This window comes from Pteropus medius, unplaced genomic scaffold (assembly GCF_902729225.1).
Source record: "Pteropus medius unplaced genomic scaffold, Ma_sr-lr_union100, whole genome shotgun sequence".
NCBI lineage: Eukaryota > Metazoa > Chordata > Mammalia > Chiroptera > Pteropodidae > Pteropus > Pteropus medius.
The window spans coordinates 4,096,376-4,120,730 of record NW_024349225.1 but is presented as its reverse complement, the minus strand read 5'-3'; the positions used below and the strand labels follow the sequence as shown (position 1 = coordinate 4,120,730).

At 34.7% G+C, this 24,355-nt stretch overlaps 1 protein-coding gene and 1 pseudogene across 3 annotated transcripts in view; both read left to right on the top strand.

The window, feature by feature from the left end:
• Nucleotides 1-24,355, top strand: part of HMCN1 (hemicentin 1) — a 460,798-nt gene that overhangs the window by 204,942 nt on the left and 231,501 nt on the right. For all 3 annotated transcript variants that reach the window (XM_039881236.1, XM_039881237.1, XM_039881235.1), the window contains exons 5-6: nucleotides 12,880-13,051; nucleotides 15,038-15,144. In XM_039881236.1, the coding sequence (XP_039737170.1) occupies nucleotides 12,880-13,051; nucleotides 15,038-15,144 (279 nt within the window). The remainder of the gene's footprint in view (nucleotides 1-12,879; nucleotides 13,052-15,037; nucleotides 15,145-24,355) is intronic.
• Nucleotides 14,088-14,206, top strand: LOC120617804 (uncharacterized; annotated as a pseudogene).

Here is a 24,355-nt window from a genome sequence, read left to right as displayed (position 1 = left end):
CAGCTTCCAATCCCTTATTTTTTATTTATTTTTTACGGCTATAGCACCTGGTCTTCCTAAGTGGTCTCCCATCCACGTGCTAACCAGGCCCAACCCTGCTTAGCTTCAAGATCAGACAGGTTTGGGCTTGTTCAGGGTGGCATGGCTGTAGAATCCACATTTTTTTTTTTTTTTTTGGTCATAGGATAGATATTAAAAGAGTGCGCAGCCAAAAACACAAGGAAAAAGTATTATAGACTTTCGTCAGTTGACAATAACAAAATTATTATTAATTTTTAGATTTGCAGTATTTGTCAGCTTTTAACAAGAAATGTATGTGAACTATTTTTTTTTTTATTTCAGGTAACTATTTTTATACCTACTTTTATAGTTGTAATTTTGCATTTTTTTTCTTAAACAGTTTCCCCAAATTGTATAAGCTTTAGGCCCACAGAACCTGGGTCTGTCCTTGACATGCAATTATTTGGGGTAAAATTTATGTCGTTATCTTTTGCTGAGGCTTCTCTCCATTGCTCTTCAGTCAGAGACCCTGCTAAAAAAGCATGCACTTGCTAAAGATGAAACAGAGAAGACATGTTATCTTAGCTTATGATAGCAAATGCCAAATGCATATGTGCTCTAGTTGTTTGAATCCGGCCTTATAAACTATTATAGGCAGGAAATATACCCCTTTCACTTATGTGTATCTGGTAGAGAACCTACTATTTGATAGAATGACTATACTTATATGTTTATCAACTTAATACAAAATCCCCTTTCAGGCCATAAATCACTTTCATTCTTTCTTCAGTTAATCATCTGTGATGATTAGCTTTGAAATAAATACAAACAGTATTTATTCCTAAGACCCTAACAGTCTATGAGTTGGATGCTTTTCCTTCTTTTTATTCTCCCTCCTGCCCCATGACACCCCCAACCCTTTCTCAGTATTGAAAATATCTTCCTCCTGCCTCTGTATTACCTTCACTTTGCAATCTCATCCTTTTCAGATATCTAAATTACCTGCTGGTATGCCGATGGGTCTGACTTTCTCTGATGTAATCCATTGCTTTCATGTATTTCCCAAATTTGGATCCTTGCTTTACTTTTCTCTTTTCCCCTTAGGACCTCCTAAGATTTGTATTGTTGTTTCCAACGATCATCTCTGCCGTGATGATTTAGTTGTAGGACCTAATAAAATTTTGCTGTAATTTAAAAGGGTGACTGAAGATGTTTGGCAGTGCTGAATATTCACCTATATTATTGTTAACGTTACCAGTAAAATCTAGGCTGTTATCAATTGAGGGGTCCTTTCTAAAGACTAGAGGGAATCTGGAAAGAGTTACTAAGGTTTTTGTACATGGTGCCAGATTTTAAAAGCTGTGTAATGTTGAAGTTTTACCACCTCAATAAAGCATTCCTCAATAATTTTAGTCCACCCCGATGGCTCCTCTTCTTGACTGCCTGAAACACACATTGTTACTAACAGTTGTGCCTTGTAGAACCTCTGAAATAACTGGACTTTTAAAATCCTCCAGTTTATCTCCTCAGTGAATGCTCTTAAAGCTCTATTATATGACATTTGAATGTATGCTTTCAAAGCTTGTTGTTTTTGAGTATGTTCTTAGTTCTTATGAGGCTATTTGGAAATATGGAAAACATGATGAGATCTTGAGAACTTCACTTTAAAATCAACACATAATCAGAGCAGACATACACAAAAGACTCCTTTTAGTAGATGAATGGCCTGGAGATGGGTGAAACTTGCTTGTAACTTGACTACATTTTAAAATATTTAAGTAATGTGTCAATCAGAATGGATACACATCAACGTGAAAGCATAGAGATAGTTGTCATTAGGGAAATGTTTGCAGCGCCCACCCAAGTTCTATCTAAAAGTTGGGGAGCCTCAGCCAGCTGAGTTATGGTCTGTTTGCTCCTATATGTTTCTGATGAGTGAAGAAAAGAGTTGTCTATAGACCATGAGATTTTCCCATCTCATTGATAACAGCACTTCTTTGTGAGATTAATCAACCAAATACTACTGAGTGTTTAATGCATCTACATCACTTCCTCTGACTTGTTCCCATCCTCAACAAGCACATGGCAGTATAGTGGACATATATTTAAGTGTGTGTGTGTGTGTGTGTGTGAGGGGGGTAATCTTAAACCAGTACATAATTTGAAAATTACATGTAGTCAAAATTATGCTTGAAATCTGTTCAATCACTTTTCAATTACTAGGACCTAGGTAAGCCCTTAGAAGTTCAAAATCTAATATATTTATTTTTCTCTCCCTCCCTCCTTCTCTCCCCACCACCTTCCCCTTCTCTCTCTCCCTTTCTCTCTTTTTTCTTTTCCTGGGCCAGTTAGAGTCTAAGATTTCTTTCAAAGGTAGGAAAGTGATAATGGGCTCCCAAAGAACTTCACCATATATTGTAATCTTACAATTGTTAAAAGCATGAGTTTTGGAATCTTATGTCTTTTTTTTTTTGAGATTATGCTCACTATCAATGTGTTACTTTAAAATGTAAATACAGGAAATTAAATGAGGTCAATTTTATAAAGTTCTTAGTATGAGGCTTAGCACTTAAGTGGTATTTATATGGTAGCCATCAAAACAACCATACAATTATGATTTGGATTCTAGAATAAGTCTGCTTCTAGTGGCCAATGGAGAAGTCATGTGGTGAAAAGTGTTCTGATTCTTCCTCCTTGTGAATGTATGACTTGCCATTATCAGTTGGGGGGCTTCAGTGTATGTGTGTCTGCCCCCAAAAAATAAGTTTCCTACCCTAAAGTGATCTGATCTCAGTTGAGATAAGGTTCTTGAATTGAAGAATCAAATCTTAGAGCTTAGGAAATTTTTCTTGAGATTGAGGTCTTTTGGAGAGATCTTGCTAGTTTTCATTAGGTGTATGCTGTAAGGAGCTAATGAGATTTTTACATGTCAAGGATAACCAGACAGAGGGTATTTTAGCTTCCTTTCAGTAAAATGGAGATGGGGGAAGATCAGGTCACATAAATACCTAACTTTTCTTAGTCATTATAAATTAAAATATTTTTTAGTACTGGGAATACTTTAGCTTCTTAGTCTTTTATCTTCATTACTTATTTAATAACTATAAACAAACGCTTGAAAAGAACTTGTAGCCCATTTATAAAATGCAGAATTCCTTTGCAGTGTGACTTATTTCATGCTCTATTTTATCTATTTTAAGTAAGATGTTCAGATACTTTTTAAAAAATTAATAATGTAAAAGATTTTTCTATAGAAGTGACAGTACCTCTGTAAAGTTGTTTTTTAAAACTCCCTTCTAGTATCCTTTCGAAAATCTGGCCAAAGTATGCTGTGAATTCTCTGTATACTGTATGTATATATAAAATTCTGCATAGTACACAGTTGACCCTCTGTATCTGCAGGTTCTGCATCTGAAGATTCAACCAAATGTGGATCAAAAATATTCTAAAAATAAGTTATGTTGTTGCTGATGATGTAGTTAAGCCTACTATGGTTGTGTCCGTACTGAACTATATAGATCTTTTTCTTGTCATTATTCCCTAAGCAATACGGTCTAACAACGATTTACATAGCATTTACATTGTATTAAGTATTATAAGTAATCTAGATATGATTTATAATATACAGGGGATATGCATGGGTTATATGCAAATACTTTGTCATTTTATAGAAGAAACTTGAACATTGATGGATTTTGGTATTTATGGGGCGGTGGGGGGATGGGTCCGGGAACCAATTTCCCGCAGGTACTGAGAGAGATTGTATTCAACTAAAAAAGCTAACTGTGATGGTGCTCAAGGGCCTCCTTAACAAGGGCTTGTTTTTGTTACTCATAAAGAGCCTTGAGTAAGGTTTGGACTTTTTCCTGCTTTCAGTGCAGCCAGGAATGAGATCATAACTAGTCTGTGTATGTAGGCATACATAGTATGTGCATATGTATGTATGTATATGAATGTACATGTTTATGTACTTAGATATTTTTAAAATTCCTTTGCCTTTCATAACTAGGAAGAGTTTTAATGGGACAATTGAATTAATTGAGATGTTTCCATTCTAAAATAGACAGGTATTTAGTAGAAGAAAAGAAAAACATGAAATAAACAACAACGAAAAAAGTCTCAAGCAAACAAAAAAGGATTCAATTAAAGACATGAATAAATGAACCAATCTTTAATTTTAATTTTGTGTTTTTTCAGCTTTATTGGGGTATAGTTGACAAATAAAATTGTAAGATATTTAAAGTTTACATCATGATGATTTGATATATGTATATATTGTGAAAAGATTCCCCCATCTAGTTAATTATTGCATCCACGACCTCGCATATTTATCTTTTTAAAAAATTATTGTTATTTTTAGTGAAAGAATTTAAGTCCTGTCTCTTAGCAAATTTCAGTTTTACAATAGTGTTATCAGCATGGTGTCACTTGTATGTAGAATCTAAAAAACAAAAAAGTCAAACTCATTGAAATAGAGTAACTGGTAGTTGCCAGGGGCTGGGGAATGAGGAAAATAGGGAGAGGTTGGTAAAAAGGTACAAACTTTCTGCAATATGATGAATGAGGTCTAGCGATCTAATGTATGAAAGTCAATCTTTTATATTTTTATTATTTTAAATAATGATTTAAATAATGAGTGGTTTTTGGCAAGCTAAATTTCCTCAATCATTTGTAACACATTTCTTGTTGCGACACAAGCAATTTATGAAGATAAATTAATAATATACACTTTAAAGTAGCTAGCGTGAATGATTTCACCCTTCAGAAATGTCCGAAGTATGCTTTTATTTATTCAGCTGTTGCACATTAGAGAACTTTCATCACGTTGAAGGCGTGGTGGTTTTACACAAGTTTTAGGTGTCCAGAGAGTTGAAGTTGAGGGTCACTTTTGTGATCAGTCCTCTATAGTGTCCCCATTGAATCAAATTTTCTAATGCCCTTCCAATTTCTAATCCTTCCCGCAACCTATTTTCTCTATATGAACTGGATAAAATTTTAGTCCATCCAAAATCTTTTTCTGGAAATAAACCTTATAAGATAAATTATTTCTTATTTTATATACCTTCAGCACAAGCACAACCACACTTGTCTATGAGCACTTACTATTGGAAAAGCTCACTCAGGAATTTTCCAAATTAAGTAGGCACGAGGTACACAAAGAATAATACAAATGAATATCATCGGTGGAAGATCTTCTCAAGAGACCTCAAAGTGTGACAGTCTTTGATGGATTTGCTAATGTGTGCAAACTGTGAAACTGGGTTCGTCAGCCCTCTGAGAGCGGGCCCGTCCTCAGGAATAGACTCTTACTAACCGTGCTCAGGGAAGCATTGAATAAAATCAGAAGGCCAACTCATTCCTCTATGAACACTTACATCAACATGACTACTGCATTCACTCCCTACAGGCACACATATGAGGGGGGCAGATTGTCACCCAGAGGTTGGCTGGAATCAGAACAAGGAGAGACTGATTCTGATTCTCTATTCTGAGCCATTGTGTATTGATACCTAAGTTTATTTTCTCAGGATAATGTATTTATCTCTTCGTGTAAATTCTTGGTGGGGAGAGACCGCCAAGGAGCTTCATGACTTTAAGTTCCATTGCATCTCCAATCTGGACCTCTCAGTGGAAGTCCAGGCCCATATATCTGACTGCTTTTCTCATACTTCCTCTTGGGTGTCTAATAGATGTCTGAAATTGAGCATGCCCAAGCTGAGAGTCTACATTCTCATCCTCATTCCCCTTTAAGTCAACTCTTTCTCACTCAGTTAATGGCAACTGAGGTATCATTTTCAGACCCCCACAACTGGTGGTCTTCAGTATTCCCTGTCAAGTCTGACTTCAATAACTGTCTGGAACTGGCCACTTCTCACTGCCCCACTGCCATAACCCAGGTCCAGGTCACCACCATCTCCTATCTTGGTTGTCACAATGGCTTCATATTTGATCTTGCTTTTGACCTTGCACTCTCTACACTCCAATTTCAACATTGACACTAGAGTGATCCTTTTAACACATGTCATGTCATATAATTTCTGAGCTATCGAGGTTTAGCTTGAAACCACTATCTAAGCACAAGGATATGTAGGATGACAGTACTACATGCTTACTCTAGAAATGAAAATGAGTAGCAGAGTTTGCACATCCAGGTACCTGATGTATAACTGGGAGTTCTCTGAATTAATGTCTATGGAAAATACAACGTTTCTTAAAGGGAAAGTAATAAAATTGTTCTAATTTGAAGCTTACCTGTATTATTCAAACAACATTAATAAGCAATTGTTTAGACTTTAGATCAACAAAAGATTTTTTTCAAGGACTCTGACTGACATTGTTTCAGATTATTAGGACATGATAATATTAAAAAGCAGACCAATCAGTTTTACTATTGTTTTTAAATACTCCACAGACAGTGCACCCCATTATTAACCGTGTCCAGGGTGGATGGCTAACATTGCCACCCCTTAGTATGCTCTTGGCTTGGGCTTTATCCTGGATGTAACTGGGAACCATTATAACTTTTCGAGTAGAAAAGTGCATCACGGTTTAGGACTATAAATTGAACATTTGTATTCTGATCTTGCTTATTTATTACTTGAAGTTAAAAACTAGTTAATTTTTTTAAATATCTGTTTATCCCATTTCTCCAGCTAGATTGTCATGTCTTATAAAGCAGGAAATGTGTTTCCATTTTTTTTTTTGGTATTCGTAATATCCTGTACTATCCTTTATATTCAGTAGGTGCTCAATAAGTACATAGTGACTTGTAAGCAGATTCAGAGTTATAGGCTCTCTGCTATACTGCAGGGTAGAAGTGAACTTGAACCTGAAAATAAGGCTCTCCTTATTTTCCAAAAGAGCATCTCTTAGCCAGATCAGAGTTGAGTGAAATCCGTCTGTGCTATCATCTAAGGCTTACCATAGATGCATGTCTTGGAAATGTTGCAAGTCTTTTTCACATGAAATACAATATAGATTTAAAGGCTTTAATATTTTTATATAATTTAATTCTTGACTGTCCAACTAGTGAAAAAGTATACAGCTAACCAAATCATTATGTTTTGCATACCATTTCTTATTAAACAACAAAAATACAAATATATTCATAATTATAGATTGTATCTAATACCTTACCATATTTCTATTTTCCCACCAAAAGAACAAAGGATGTTATGAGGAAATTCATTTGGAAGTAATTCATTACATTTAAAATGTCCTTCTGAATTACACCAAAAGAACAAAATACCTAGGAATAAATTTAACCATGGAGATGAAAGACCTGTACACTAAAAACTATAACATACAGATGAAAGAAATTACAAATAAATGCAAAGATAGTCCCTGCTCATGATTGGAAGAGTTAATATTATTAAAATTTCAGTATTACCCAAAGCGATATGTAGAATCAATACAATTCCTATTAAAATTCCAATGGCCTTTTTTCACAGAAATAGAACAAACAATCATAGAATTTGTATGGATCCACAAAAGAGCCCAACTACCCAAAAGCCATCTTGAGAAAGAGGAACAAAGCTTGAGGCATCATGCAACCTAATTTCCAACTATATTGTAAAGCTGAGTAGTAATAATAATAATAATAATAATAATAATAATAAAAAGATACAGAATTGGCATAAAAACAGACATATAGATCAATGGGAAAGAATGGAGGGCCCAGAAATAAATGTACACATATATGGTCAATTAATATGTGAGAGAAGAGCCAATAATATACAGTGGGGAAAGGACAAACTCTTCAATAAATGGTGTTAGGAAAATTGGCCTGCTACATACAAAAGATTGAAGCTAAGCCATTATCTTCCATCACATAAAAAACTAACTCAAAATGGATTAAAGACTTGAAAGTAAGAGCTGAAATCATAAAACTAGAAAAAAACATAGGTGGTAATCTCCTTGACATTAGTCTTGATGATGAGTTTTTGTATTTGAGAGCAAAAGCAGAGGCAGCGAAAGCAAAAATAAAGAAATGGGACACATCGAACTAAAAAGCTTTTGTATAGCAAAGGAAATTATCAAGAAAATGAAAAGGCAACCTACCAAATGAAAGAAAATAGTTGCAAATCATATACCTGATTAGAGGTTACTATCCAAAATATATAAAGAATTAATAGAACTCAATAGCAAAATAAAGCAAGCCGTTAAAAAATGGGCAGGAAAAAAACAAGTGTTGGCAAGGATGTGGAGAAAAGGGAACCCTTATGATGGAAATGTAAATTGATACAGTCACTATGGAAAACAGTATGGAGGTTTCTCAGAAAATTAAAAATAGAACTACCATATTATCTTAATAATTCCACTTCTGGATATTTATCTGAAGAAAACAAAAACAACTCAAAAATGTATATATATATACCTTCATGTTTTTGCGGCATTGTTACAATAGCCATGACATGGACTCAACCTAAGTGTCCATTGACAGATGAATAAATAAAGAAAAGATGGTAAACACACACACACACGACACGACACACACACACACACACACACACACACACAATACACACACACAGGAATATTATTCGGTCAAAGAAAAATTAACCATTTGTGACAACATGGATGGAACTTGAGGCAGTTATGCCAAGTGAAATAAGTCAGATGGAGAATACCACTTGCTCTCACATGTGGAATCTAAAACAAAAACAAAAACAAAAACTGAATTTATAGATACAGAGAATAGATTAGTGGTTGCCAGTGTCTTGGGGTGGATGAAGTGGGTGAAGGCGGTCAAAACCTAAAAATTTCGCTGTAAAATAACTAAGTCCTGGGGATATAATGTATAGCATGGAAGCTATAGTTAATAAATATGGGTATGTAAAAAAATATGGTATGTTTGAAAGTTGCCCAGAGAGTAAATCTTAAAAGTTCTCATCCAAAGAGAAAAATAAATTGTGACTATGTGTGGTGATGGCTGTTAGGTAGACTTATTGTGGTGGTCATTTTGCATTATGTTGTATACCTGATACTAATATAACGTTGTATGTCAGTTATATCAATATAAATAAAGAGAAAAAATATTCTTCCAAAGTTGTTCTTCCAAATTTTGTCACCTTCAAAAAATTTGCTTCACTTTAATCTCTATTTAATACTATTCTGTTTCATAATATGTAATGATATGTGCTTTTTTTGTCATTTGAAACTATATTTGCATCTTATTTCAGAGTGGAATATACATATGAACTTATTTTTGTAAGTATTGACTATTACATAGGATGCAAAATATTTAAACTAAGAGAATGTCTTCAGGAACACAGGAGCTTATATAGAAAAATAACTGTTGAGCCAGAATCAGTCTGGTTGGGTGTTTAAAAGATACAAAAACTCTTTCAAATATCAGTTTCCTCACCTATAACATAAAGAAACTGGATTAGATTGTCTCAAAGGCCCTTTGAGATATAAACTGCTATAAACCGTTAGAGAACCATATTTATATTAAAAATTTTAATGTACAATTAATGGTTGCTTAGTGGTTTAAAACAGCTTTTATGTTAGTTAAAATGCACTAATCCGAGGACTCTCACCTTATACTAGTTTTATTCCATTTGCGATTATCACAGAAGATCATTTTCAATCTCATGAGTGCATTTCTCATAGTTAAACAATTAGAGACTTTTTTCTTATATGTGCCAACATGAGAGGCCAGAAACCTCACTTATGGTGATTCTATAGTTTACAGTGATCTAGTTTTATTCATATGTTGGCAATATCTGTATTTTCTAATAAAATAGGTTGCCTCTGTTTTCAATTTGATTTTTTTCTTATAAGTGGATAAAAAAGAGATTGGAGACTCTTGACAGAAGTCTGTTCTGTATCTTTCCCAATGAGTAATATTATGATACATGATAATCCCTTTGTGAAAGCTTTATAAATGTTGATGAATTAGAAATGGCACTAAGAGCAAATCAAAGCCTGCTTATGTTTCGTACCATTTGAACACACTTGTCTTATGAAAATGCAACTAAATTAGAAAGTCTTCCATTTTCGTAAGAATGCCTAGAAATCACTTAGTGATTTCCATGCGTAGCTAATAGAGAACAGAATAGACCTCCAGAGATAGAACTGCTCTACCTTCATTTGAAGGAAGGATATATTAGAGGAGCTGCCCCGAGATATATTATACTTTTAAAGAAGGATGTCTAAAAATGCGATTTCAGGTGCATCTCTCCTTAAAACTGTTGAATTTCATTGTTAAAGTTGAGACACTATGCAACTCTTGTTTTTAATTATTTTTCTCCTTTTCAATTGAGAATTATTTATGGCCACAATATGTGTCTTGCCCTCAAAACAAATGTTCTGTCCATTTATCCAATTTCTCTTGTCCTTTTTCCTCCTTAGTTTCTACAGCAGACATTATCCTTGAAGTTATTTATTATCAAATCTATCAAATGCCTTCTTAGTCAATAAGTCAGTCCTTTCCATTTCCTTCAGTTAGGCAGCCATGTTCTATTATAAGACATAAAAATGTCAACAGTCTGATTATTAAAATACATATTCTATTTATGGGCAAATATTAGTTACAATCAATCTGATTTCTGTAGCCATATGGACAGATTTGATGAGCAGTATGAGCCATATGTTTTAGTTCGAGCGTGATATATCACTCAGAATTCCTCTTTCAAAATATGGCATCTGCTTCTTAGACAATTATGTTGATATATGCTTTATTTCATATGTAAAATTCCAGGTGCTTTATAAGGTTAAAATTTGAGGAAATATATCATTTGATTTATGGGGTAATTAACTGTGATATATAGATTTGGTTTTTCTGTTCAATTCGGCCATGATACCACTGCACATTTTTCTTTATAAAATACCACTTTCGTTGTATTACTCCTCTGCTTTAAGCCCTTCAGTAATTTTTCACCGGGTCTTTAGAATGAAGTCCAAATGTCATAGTCTGGCCATATGGTTTGTGACCATACACAGTTTGTCCTTGCTGAAGCTTCCAACTTCATTTTCTGCTTCTCGTTTTTCTGAACACTTAACTATAGCCAGTTGGATTTACTTGTGTTCCCAACATATTTGGAGATGTATTTTCTCAAGTTCTCTCCCCTATCTGGAATGACTTTGCCTGTTTTTTTTTTGTTTGTTTTTTGTTTGTTTGTTTGTTTTGTTTTGTTTTGTTTTTTCATTTACAGAAATCTTATCTGACTTTCATGGGTGATTTTTTTCACTCTGCCTATGAAGCTATTGTTGAAATATTCAATTAAGGGGAGAGGAAGAAAATTAGTTGGAAAGAAAGGACATCATTTAAATATCTACTATGTGTCAAGAACTGTGTTGGGCACTTTACATACATAATTTTAACAAGGACTCCCTGTTTCATGAGTTCCCATACCATTCTTTTATTTAAGAAGACATCATTACTATCATAATTGTGACCAACTTAATCAGTATTAGTGTATATTTCACCTTTATCATAGGTAAAACATGCCACTTGGTTTTGGGTCTACAAAGACGATGGACATGTGGTTCTTGACCTTAGAGGAAAGGCAGGAATATTTGTTGAAAATAAATAATGTATAATATGTGCAAAAAATTCAATAAATACTACTAGTTCAGGGAAGAAGACTTTTTACCAAATATTGACTGAAAATATGTTCATCCATACTTACTCAGTACCTGGAAGAGCACCTCGAACAACAAATACTTGTTTTATGAATGAACATAATTGCCTCACATTGTTAGTTATATGATCATATGTCAGTCACTTTGCTCATCTTCGAGGACAGAGAAAAGGAATACATTTTATAGAGAGTGGAGTTATTGCACAATATTTGTTCTTTGATTAATTGATTTGTGATTACCACTATTGAAATTTTAAAAAATGTTTTTGTTTATTTTGAATAGCTTGGGTGTAGCTTAACCTCCAGCTCTGTTCAGTGTTTTGTGCATAATTCCAAGGAAAATTATTCATGATAGGATATAGTCTTGAAGGATACATGAACCAGAGAAAGGTCTGAGGTAGATTAAAGGTGATCATGCTTTAGAATTAGCTGTAGTAGGTTCATCTACTCAGTACCTGTTCAGACAGGTACTGTTTTCTGAATGAGGAATTGTATTTGTTGCAAAACACTTTCGTGAACTGAAAGTTTTCCTTGTTCACTCCGAGGCATCAACACCCTTTTTAACCTAATTTCTTAATATTTTCCGAAAGACTACTTTTCAAGAATGCACTGCTTAAATTGGTTCTGAAGTATTTTTCTACTTTTTTTTACAATACAGTGGTTACTTTTCCATTATTTTTGGTACCTATTTATTTGATCACAAAAATGAATATTTTGCTGACATTGCAATTGTTTTTCAATAACTCACTATAATATATATTATGATATCCAAAATATAATTATAATATACTATATTATAATAATTTATATACCCCATATATCGAAACTGGATTTGCTAATTTGCTAATTATTTTTTATAAATTGGATGGTGAAAGAAACCCAGAAAGAATGGAGGTAAGAGAGATCTCATTGTATTGGCAATACCACGTGTTTTTATAGGTTCTTTTCATTTCTCTTGAAAAATATAATATTGTCATATCTCTGCATGTTGTGTTTAATTGGTTTTCGGACACTGTAATCTCATTTTGAATATATATTCCAAGATAGAAAACTTGAAATTTGAGCATGAGTTAAACTAACATTTTATTCTGAATCAAAGATTTATTCTGAATCTACAGTAACTGGATATAGGAAATAGTTTGTCTTCAGTCTCATGGAACTAAACCTCACACTAGTACAGGAAGTGCCTGAATCATGTGATTAACCAAAGCCAACTACTACACCTGGAAGTCTCCGTGATTTACAACTAAAGGTTTCTGATATCGCTCACACTTCTCTTTTTCTCTTGTAGGTGTTAAAATGGGTAGAAGAAGCAGTACAGGCCTCCAAAGTTCACCTGTTATCCACAGATCATTTGGAGCAGGCTGTAAACACGTGGAAAATTCCTTTTGATCCCAGCCTAAAAGAGGTTACTGTATCTCTGAGCGGCCCTTCTCCAATGATTGAAATTCGCAATCCTTTAGGTAAGATGTAGTGAACATTATATAATAAAATACCAAAATATGTGAAAAGTAAAAGTTTTTTTCCAAACTTATTTATGTCAAGTTAATGCTAACTTTATGAATAAATTAAAAAATGATTAGGGAATATGTTTAAAAATAAAACTAATGTTTTTTAGTCATATGTATCATTGAATAAACATGATATTCAAAAAGCTAAAATTCTTAATAAGTTAAGCAGATCAGATTTAGTAACTTAATTTTACTAAACTATCCCCCAAAATATTTAAATTTAACTTGAAATTATATTTTCCTAATGTATGTGTTAAGAAATATTTCACAGTAACTCGTTTTATAAAATTCGGTAATTATTTTTAAATGAATGACATGAAAACATTTATTTTCAAACACCTAACTTTTTACTGTATCATCTCCTTGATAAGATTTGATTTTACAGAAGACAATTGTTAACAAACAAATTTATATTCCTATTAGAATAATGTTTTAATTTACTTTCCTTCCTTAATTATATGTTAAAACACTAATATTTGGCCCGATTCTATTTCTGGTTGAATATTACAATAAGACTTACATCGAAAAGTAATCTAGTAAAAACAGAAACCTTATTTTTCCTAATATTTGCATTTATAAATTTTTTACCTATTGATATTTATAAAAAAAAATTTATTTCCACTGTGGCTTTAGTATATGATACATTTTTTAAACCTATTTGCGAATATTTATAAAAGTGGTGGGACTATCATTCTTACTTTGAGTATTAGAAAATAACTGATACCTACAAAAAAACAGCGTATGAAATTGTCCTCAAAGGCCACTTCCACACTAGCGATCAAATTGAAATTTACTAAACAAGCAAAACCTCTTTTTCAAGCCTTCTACAGGGTTGGCTTTATAAATGGATTTCTCTGTAACATCCATGCTACCCAGAAAAGGTCTGCGTTTTTCACTAGCTGGATACTTAAAAGTACCTCTACCCAATGCATTTTGTTTCTACTACTTTCAAAAGGCATTAGTGTTGATGTTTAAAAAGTCATTTACAGTCTACGGCCGTGCCACCCTGAACAAGTCCGATCCCGTCTGATCTTGGAAGCTTAGCAGGGTCAGGCCTGGTTAGCACTTGGATGAGAGACCACCTAGGAAGACCAGGTGCTGTAGGCGTAAAAAATAAAAAATAAGGGATTGTAAACTGACAAGGTCCTTGCAATCTGTGAGGTTAACCACGGGTTGCCTCCCCTAAAAACAAGTAAATAAACAAACAAACAAACAAATAAAAATAAAAAGTCATTTTCAGTGATAATAAAGCTTTTGATGCAAACATAGGATTCCTATAATCGATTTGTTTATATAACTGCTAAAGTAGTTCATAAGAGAGCCAAGAGTGACGTGAATAACTAAACTATGGCTGAATTCCAGATTTGCTTTTCTTCCTCTCTAAATTTCATCTGTTAAGCACTTTGGATAAATCTCAGGTCAGTAGGAGGTGTCGCGCTGCTTCCTTACAGCACCCCCCTTTGTTACTCCTGTGACAATAAAAGCTTTCTCCTGTATCTCATGGAAAACTGGTTAAGGTTTCACACTTTGTACAAAGATATGTCCAGGGCTCTCAGGTTATCATGCCTTGAGTGATCTCTGAAAAGACATTTGTTCTGGTTTACTCTTTTGTCATATTTTAAATCTAAATGTCTCGAATGACTGCACCTAACTTCTTGGTAGCCATAATAGTTGTTATCTAGGATGGCTTTGGAATTATGACTGTAGTCTGCCAACTGTTATCCTCATTTTAAGATCAAATTAGCACAGCAAATAGGAATCTGTGACTTCAGTTTCAGTGTCCAGAAATCCTGAAATTAAGTATTTTTTAGACATAAATAAAAGTGTTTTAAGCCATAGAAACAATGTCTATCAGGTAACTTATACTAGAAATGTATACAGCTAGTATACATAACTGAAACAAAGGTTATACTTGTTACCTTTATGTCTGCCTTTCAGGGAAGCTGATAAAAAAGGGATTTGGCCTGAAAGAGCTCTTAAATATCCATAACTCTGCCAAGGTGGTGAACGTTAAAGAGCCAGAGGCTGGAATGTGGGCAGTGAAGGTACTGTTATTTTACAAAGTCTGTTTATTATTTTATTTTGATGTTGGCATGTTCAACAAAGTACATACAATACTTTATTTAAACCTTCTCTTGCAATCAAGGAGAGTGCTTTTACTAGGAAGCAATATATGTAGAGCATTTGTTGGTCTCTTGATCACATGAATTCGGCAGTGTCGTCTTGATGACCATGAAAGGCATGGTCACACGAAATGTGCCACACAAAATACACTTAAAATTCTCAGATACTTTCCTTGTCAACAAATCTGTAGATTGATTGTGTAACCCACTTCATGCCTCTAAAGCAGGCGGAGATGGAGCTAGTAGAGAACAATGAATGATTAGGGCCCTAGGCTCTGGTGTGGAAGTGCCTGGGTTTGAATCTCAGCGCCACCACTTAAAAGCCGTATTACCCTGGGACTAGAACTTCTCTGTGCCTGCGTCCTCCTCTGTAATATAGGGATGACAAGAATAGTCCTTCACTTTACAGAACTGTGTGAGGAATTACATTCAGATGATACAAATGAAATACTTGATTGACGTAGTTCCTGTTTCAAAGTAAGCACTCAAGTACTGTTGGCTATTATTATTTGGTGGCTCTATATTCATTTTTCACTTTAACACAAAATGGTATTTGTATCCTAGAATTACATTAGGTAGTATGTATTCACTGTAAGAAAGTATTGTATTTTGGCAATATGGAGGAAAGAGGATAACACCCAAAATTCAAGATACCATAAATCTCAGATCTATCTAGTTTTGTTACGAATCATATGTGTGGCCCACTGTGGTAGATGTTCTGAGTGACTTGCCCATAGTTTTCAGACTTTTCAGTGGGCTCTGGCCTGCTTCCAACTCCACAGTCTGCATTTCTGTGTCTGAGAGTCCCCGCCCCGCCAGAACAAAAGAAGGCTGTTCTGCTGGAGGCTTAAACTCTGGGGAACAGCTTTTAGCCCCTGTAGGAATAAGCTCAGGTTGTCCACAATGGGAGCCGGATTAAAAGCGCACGCTTAGTTAGCTGCTTTCCTTTCCCTCTGTCACTTCCTCTTTTTTATTAGCATCCTTTAAACCTCCTTAATAAATGACTTGTTGTATAATCCTTCTAGGACAACTCAAATGAAGATACCCCTTGCGTCATTTACTTTTTTTGCCGTCTCAGCTTTCCTACATAACACATGGGGTTAATGAGCACGTGATTTAAATAACAGAGCTACTGTGAAAACAGATGGAGGTGTTATGCCGTAGAAACTGGAAGTACTATTTTTGCGTGCCAATTTTTGGTTTTGTTTTTTTTTTAAAGAATGACTGTATAAACTTGCCCAGTTTAAAGGATGAAAGTTTCCACTGTAACTTCAGTCAGATCATAGAATATTAGTTCTTTATTCTCAGAATTCTCGGCCTTTGTTGGGAAAGTAGAAACTATAATGTGGATTTTTTTTTTTTTGGAGCTGGATAACATGGAAGAAGTCATTGTGAAATAACAAAATCCCGTAATTTCTTATTGAATGGAACAGGAACAGTTCCATTATTCCCATCTGATGGTTTTATTCACCCAGTTCCTTACACGTGATAGTTCTTCGATATTTATTGAGTGTATTGGCAATAATGTAGTGTTTGCTGCTATATTTTAAATAAATTTGACCAGATTTGATGTGATAATCATTTTGGCCAACTTGCCCAAAATATGAGTAGTATTGAGTGTGATTTTCTGTGACCGCAGTAGGAAGGATTATAAGAAGTTTTGAGTCTCCTTTTTTTCTCATTTTAAGCCTAACCTAAGCCAGTGTCCTGGACTAGCAGGTCTGCTAAGGCAGTTTGGTGTTGCTTTCTGAATAGAACATTTAAGTTATTGTGAAATATGTACAAATGATGCCATTCTTCTGTATTATTAGCAATTTATTGTGAAGTATTTGAACCCATTTTAATACCAGTGGTATATACTGCTCCCAGTGGTATTTCCTCTATTAAAACTCTTGCCTACAAGAGGGATATGGCAAATCTGTTGTTTTATCTTGTGACTGCCACACCTACTCATTCAGTCATCCATTCATCAAACATTTACTGAGTGTCTGCTCTTGGCCATGTTCCCTGATACTTAATGGGAACTAAGCACATTTAAATTGATAATTAGAACAGAGATGCACTGAGGATTAGTCTGTGAGTGAGGAGACAATAAGGTGCTGAAGGGATGGGAACTGTTTAGACAAGTCTCTAAGTTCAGTCTCATAATTAAGAAAAAAATTAAGACAGTCTCTATTATCATATTATCTTAAATTTATATCTAGTCCTCAAGACAAAAGCTTCTGGTTCTGACGTTATGCCATTTCTAGAGAACAATAGTGGTAACTAAACAAAGGACAAGTGTTACAGTGCAACTTAAAGAAAATAAACATATTTGCTCCTATATGAAATACCAAAATAATGTGTCAGTGTGATACAAAGGAGACTGAACTGAACCTACTGATGTAAATATTGCAGCTGACTTCGGATCTCTCTTTTGGATGGATAATGAACGATAATGTTTTACATGTGTGTTTTCTCAAGAAGAGAAATGTCTGCGATTAGATAGTACATCCTTGGTGCTATCTCCCATGCACTCTGCTATCTGGAAAATGTCTACTCTATCAGGAGAATTAATAATGGCTTTTCGAATGTTTCGCATAACAGTTTTTATCCCAAGTACGGAGAACAATCTGTTATTTGACCTGAGCGTGGTATTCAAGGACCACCCAATTGAGCCCCAGCCTGATCTTTCTAGTTCTCTTCCATCACTTGCCTTCACACTCTAGCAAATATAATCGGTACTGTCTCGTATGTACCCTCTGTCCTGTTCCACATTCTCGTGACCTGTGCTTTCCATTAAGCTGTCCCTTCTACAGTTCCCTTCCTTGCAGTCTGACTTATAACTGTCCCCTAAAGCTCAAGTGGCAACATTTTTATCAAACCTTTTCTGACTCTATCTAAAATGCTCTCTTTTCTCTCTACCTTTCTCCTGCAATTTTTTGCACCTCCTTTTTGCATTATTTCTCCCCTTATTTATTTCTGTATAGATTTTCTCTTCCTATTTTACTATAGACCAAGATTTTGTCACTAGTGTGCTAGTATATGCCACCATGCCTGAGAAAGAACTATATAAATGTTCATTAATAAAAGTTAATACGTTCATTCTGTTGATATCCAAGGATACAGGTGAAAGAGTTGATTTAGTTAGCTGATAGTTGATGTACTGGCACAAAACACTAATTTTTCCATGATTTAAAATGCTTTGAGAATGACAGTATTTTTTCCCCTTCTTTGGTTTCTCTTTGAAGCCCTGATAATTGTTTTTCTATAACTTATTAGGACAGTTTTACAAAACCGAGGCAAGGAATAAACTTATCTGTATAGTTCCTATGAATGACTCAGATATTTTTGGTTGTCTCTGATGCAGGTAAAAAGCGCGTTAAAAACCAGTAACTGAAAAGAATGTCGTTTTCTTACAAACAAAAGAGATGATTGTTTTATGTCCCTGAGCTCCCATTTGTATGGGAGCTACAAATCCTGGATCTGATTTCTGAAAAGCAATATAAAATTTCCATTCAGGGAGCTGTATCCATATAGAGAACATTTAAACATAACCTCTCAACTCTCAGGCCAAATCTTGTCTCCAGCTGTTTAAGAGAAACTTCTGCAAAGACATTAAATACTTGTCAGCATCCATGAGGTTTCGGTGGTACAAACTGTTTCTATTAGTCTAGGATTATCAATGTGGTCATGTAATTTAACACATCCCCTAGGGTAGCTTTCCATTAAGTAAATTTGGATAAACTGTCCTTAGATAATCTCCCAACCACATGATTATATTGAGATTCTGAAACTAGCAGAAATATTTTGGTTTTAGATAGTTATGTTGGTTGCCAGAGCCTACTAATGCATTTTCTAAGGATAAGGACATTTTAGAAACCATACTCAAGTAGTGTAGACTTGTTTAGGAATCATAATTAAATAAACCTCAAGTCTACAAAGGACCACACAAGAAGAATATTATGCTGGCCTCCAATTATTTCTCACCTGGTGACTCTTCTGAATAAGCTTGGAGACTACCCCAGGTGTGTTATTTAAATGGATTAGGTGCAACATTATTTCAATGTCTTGGATCAGTGGAATGCTTTATAGATTTTTTTTTTTCCTGGAAAATTCCCAGTTACTTTGCCAATATCAGAGTGCCAACCAAATAGGATGTTTGCCTTTTTTTTAAAAAAAAGATATCTGTATACTTATATATGTATAAATGAACATGCGTATGTACATATATTTAAATAGAATTTATTTATCTAGCTGGCATTATTATATCTTTGCGGCCAGCACAATGCCTAACCCACAGTACGTTCTGTGTAAGTATTTGATTGAAACCATCATATTCTTTAATTTGTAAAGAATAGTTATGTCATTTAAGAGAAAATACTTTGAAAAGAGTTGGGCATCTATTTTAATTCAAGATCCACTACTTAATATCTTTTTAACATCGCAGAAATTACCTAACCTCCCTAAATCTGAGAAAAATAGAGGAAAGTAATACCTATTTAATATTGTCACGATTAAATTGATGTTGGTAAAGTGCTTAAATGGTTTCTGACACATGAATGCTAAAATTAATTAAATTAGTTATTCGTCTTGAATGTGGATAAACTGTTTCTATACTTTCCATTAATGCAGTTACACATGAAGTGTTTTTTTTTTTTTAATTCGGGCTTTTATTATTTTATGAAACACTGAAAGTCTTTAGGAGAGAGAAATGAAAGCCAGCTCTATCAATCACATTTTAATTCAATTTGTAACAGAGCGGGCTTCTCATTTAGTACCTGGAGGAATTCTCACTGGCTTAATACAAGAAAATTAATTCCCCAGTTATGTTACAGGTCCTGTAGGGGCTGATATGATGTTCTTCACACAGTCACTCAGGAATCCAAGCTGATGGAGGCACCACCATAATTTAGAACATACAGCCTCTTCAGTTACTTTTGTGGGGGAAAAGAGAATGTACATTGAGTTTTTAAAAAGGAGGAATTTGTGTCATTTGGGAATGATGCAGACATCTCTATGAGTGACAGACACATTTCACTCCCTTTATGTCACATTGGCCAGACACATTTCACTCCCTTTATGTTATCCTGGCCTAATGACATGCAGGAGCTGGCTCATATTATCTCAAGGAGAGTCGATTATGCACTTTCTCTTCCTAACTTTGTATTCATCGATGTCATGTTGGGAGCTTGAAATCAGCCATGTTGATAGTATTTACACCACAGAAATGGGAAAATGCCAAAAATTAAGGCTTTCTTTTTTCAAAGAGCAGTTTAGCAACACTCCATTAACCCAAGCCCTCCTAGGGTTAGTGGAGTGTATTTAGAAATGTAGAATGGTAAATGAATACTTGGAGGATATTATTGTCTTTTAGGCCATAGGGTCCAAATCAACTGAGAGATTATGTTATCCTAAAATGCCGTATATAGACTTAGGTACTATAGGAAGAGTATTGAACTTGGAATAATTGCAATTTAACATGCTGTCTAAACCTAGGCAAGTAATTATTTCTTTGAGCCTCAGTTTCTTTATGGTGCTATAAAATCATCTTTGGGTGTCATAAGATTTTATGAGGTAATGTGTGAACATGCTTAGCATAATGCTTCTAGGAAAATTCAAAAATTCTTGCTGAGTCGATGTTTGCTGGTCCTAGGGGAGTCTACACTTACTAAATGCCTATTGAGTAATATTTTGTATGTGATGAATATGACATAGTTATTCTTTGAAGGAATTTTCAATATAGAGATGTATTTAATAGCCCTTTATCCTTAAATTCAGAAGTAGTTTCATCTGTAACAGAATTGACAAAGACGCCAGAGAACTTTCCTGGAGCTCTCCATGGTGCTTGCTCCAAGGGACTTCAGCCTGTCCTCATCCTTTATTCCTCAAAGACTCACCCCCATTCAGAAACCTAGACTCTGGTCCACTCTGTTCCTTCTTTTCTCCTACTGCTTTGTGAATCACAGTTACCTGTTTACAACTTCAGGTTGCAGTAGGTACCTAGGATAACCTCATCTTTGCCTCAGATTTACTCACATTGTACCGGCCTCTTTATTCCTGAATCAGACCCTTATATGACTTGACCAACATGACATTCTAACTCAGAGAAGTAACATAGCTAATTATAGACTTTCAAAAATTTCATGAATAAATATGCTATTTGAAATACAACTCTCAGAATTTCTAGCCCACAGAAACCCTGTCCAGTGTCCGGTGTCCAGAAAATTTCCTGTTCAGCTTGGAGCCATTATGCTGCTACTAGATTCACTTTTCTTAAAAGTACAGAAGCCACGAGCTTAGGCTCACTCTGTCCAGGAGTGATACTTCAAGAAATTCAGTGGCGGAGAGATGCCTTTTGGAGCCAAATTCTAATTTTAATATAGCCTGCAAGTTAAATCTACATGATATAAAGACCAAATAGAAAACCATTAAATCAGGAATTTTGGTCCTACTAATTTCATTGCATATATAGAAGAATGATACTAAGATATGGCTAAAATCACTTAGAAGGGAAAAGAAGGGGAAAGATTATGCAGCTGCACTTCTCTGCTTGACTCAGTTACAGAATTAGCTGAATTCTCTTTGCCCCGCCAAGACCTGCTTGAGATTTAGTTCTCCTCCAGCCCCTCTATGTCCGTAACATGTGACGACATTTCTGGAGTTCCTGAGAGCTTCCTTTCTTACGGTGTCCTTGCCTTGTAATCATTCGTGTGTCGATTCTAACCCTTTGTGCTTTTGATGCAGTACAAAGCTCAGCCCCTTCGAAAATCTCACAGGAAGGAAATCCACTAATAGCTATCGTTTTGGGAGTTTAGTAGATTTTCCTGTAGATTTGGGGACATGTCTTGAAGTACCTTGTGCCCTTATATTCTCTCTTTGTCTCCATTTCATTTCTGTTTCTCTCCGATGATTGTCTCAGGAATTTCATATTACTTTTCTGTTATGTAGAGCACATCGGCATATTTCAACCTTTACAGAAACAAACATAACTGAATCCATTGAGATGATCATAAGAAAAGCATGTGTAGTTATAGAAGTCAGTTTCATTAGGTTCACATTCTGGCTCTGCCACCTGCTGTATCTGTGACATTGAGCAAATGACAACCACTCTGATCTGTAAAATGAGGAAAATAATAGTACTATCTCACAGAGGCTTTTGTGAAAATTAAAGGTGTTAATTTATATAAAAGTTTTAGACTGTTGTACAAAATGCATTTCATATACGTTAAAACTTCTTTCACCTTTTCTCATTTACTGGTTTGTTTTACCATCATTATACCTAAAATCTTTCTGTTCCTATTGCACTAATATTTGAAATGGGGAACTCAGCTAAGAAACAGACTAAAATAAACTATTGGCACTTTCTCATGAAGAAATTTAATGTGATGTTTTGTGTTCCTAAAATATCATCCAAATGTTATTGCAGTTTTTTAAAGAGAATGATTAAAGAATGATAAATGCATGTGTGAAAGAAATTAGTTTAATTTTTTTATTATATTTTAAACCATAATTTTGCTTTATTTGTCACATCCTTTGCTCCTATTACCCTGATTAATCTAGAATTGGATATAGTTGTGCATAAAAACTGACTCCCTTGGAACTATCTTTTCAACCCTTTTAAATTACGTGCAGATATTCCCACTGCTTATAGTATAACAGAAAAATGTGAAATTAAAATATTTTTAATTTATTTCCCTTCATGTTTCAAAGAACAGTCAACCCATGTTCTTATTTCCACATACTTTTTTAGTGTGGCAATTTTAAGGATTAAAATTAATTTATTTTATAATAATTTTATAGAAATCATAAGGGGCTCTGTCTTCATTAACTCAGTTTTATTTTGATGTACTATTTAGCAACAAGGGATACCATATTTTCAAACCCTTCGGTAATTTATAATGTCCTCGCTTAGATATTAAGCACCACTCATTTCACATGGGATCTGTCAGTTGGTTTGTACACAGAACGCTTGGCAGACAGTTAGCACTTGATAGCTGTCATTTGGGAAATTGTTTCTTATTTTCCCCCGTAGCTTCACTAGCTCCTTTATCATAGGGACTTTCTGAGCAGCAAGACAACTAACAATGGCATATGATGTCAGCGAATGAATCTAACTCCACTCATCGTAATATGAACCATTTTGTTTGTCCACACATGAAATTAGAAGGAAATAGCGTCTTCAATAAAGCCCTACATTATCTAACGCAGAAATTAGACTTAGCAAGGTTTTTTCTTTATAACTGGGAAATCCTCGATTTAAAATTGGATCATGATTCAGTTTCCTTTTTTGTGTCTATTGTGTAAAATTCGTTACATATTTTTCTTTAGAAATAATGGAACGGGTGGCACTCTCGAGACCCCTGCATTGACACATGTAATCCTTTGTAACCCTTATAAAAATGAGCCGTAGTAATTAGCAGCGTCATTTATGCTAAGAATACAATGGCACTGTTTTAATGAAGATGTGTCATTTCTTTTTCCTCGCTTTCATTTGTCTTTTCTTTGAGTTCTTGCAGGTTCTGCTCAATGAGGAATAAATTTGCTAGCAACAGGGACATATCTCGTTACCCTCCCTCCTCTCATAATAAGAAGAAGCCATGGTGATTTAGGGAATGCTGCAATTTAGCTTACCTTCAGTCATTCCTGTGATACCTAAATATTTGTTGAAATTGAGATAGATGTTTGGTGCCCTGGTGTTCTCATGTGAATGCTTTTCTCTTACTCCTATCTCCTTCTTCTCCTTAAATCCTGCTATCATGTAAAATCGAAAATCTCGGAGGCCTTATCTCTGTAGTGGTGATAATGATATCTAGCTGATAGCATTGTTAATGAGGATTAAATAAGCCAATTTACTTAAAGAGTCTGGGCATAGAGAACAGGACCAGTAAATGTCAGTGCTATTATTTTATCCTATGGCCCTAATCCAAATTATTTATTATTTATGCACACATGAGTCACTTTAGTACTCACATGTCATTCAACGTTTAGTGCAGCCATCATCCCCTTTAGGAGGTTTGAGTTGAACTACAGGCTGGTCTGTGCTCCTTTTATGTGTTTCTGTCACTGCATCATAGTAAAGATTTCTGTTTCTCCATCCGCCCCCCTCACTAACCATGAGCTCTTGGAGGTTGAGGACCGTGTTTTACTTGCC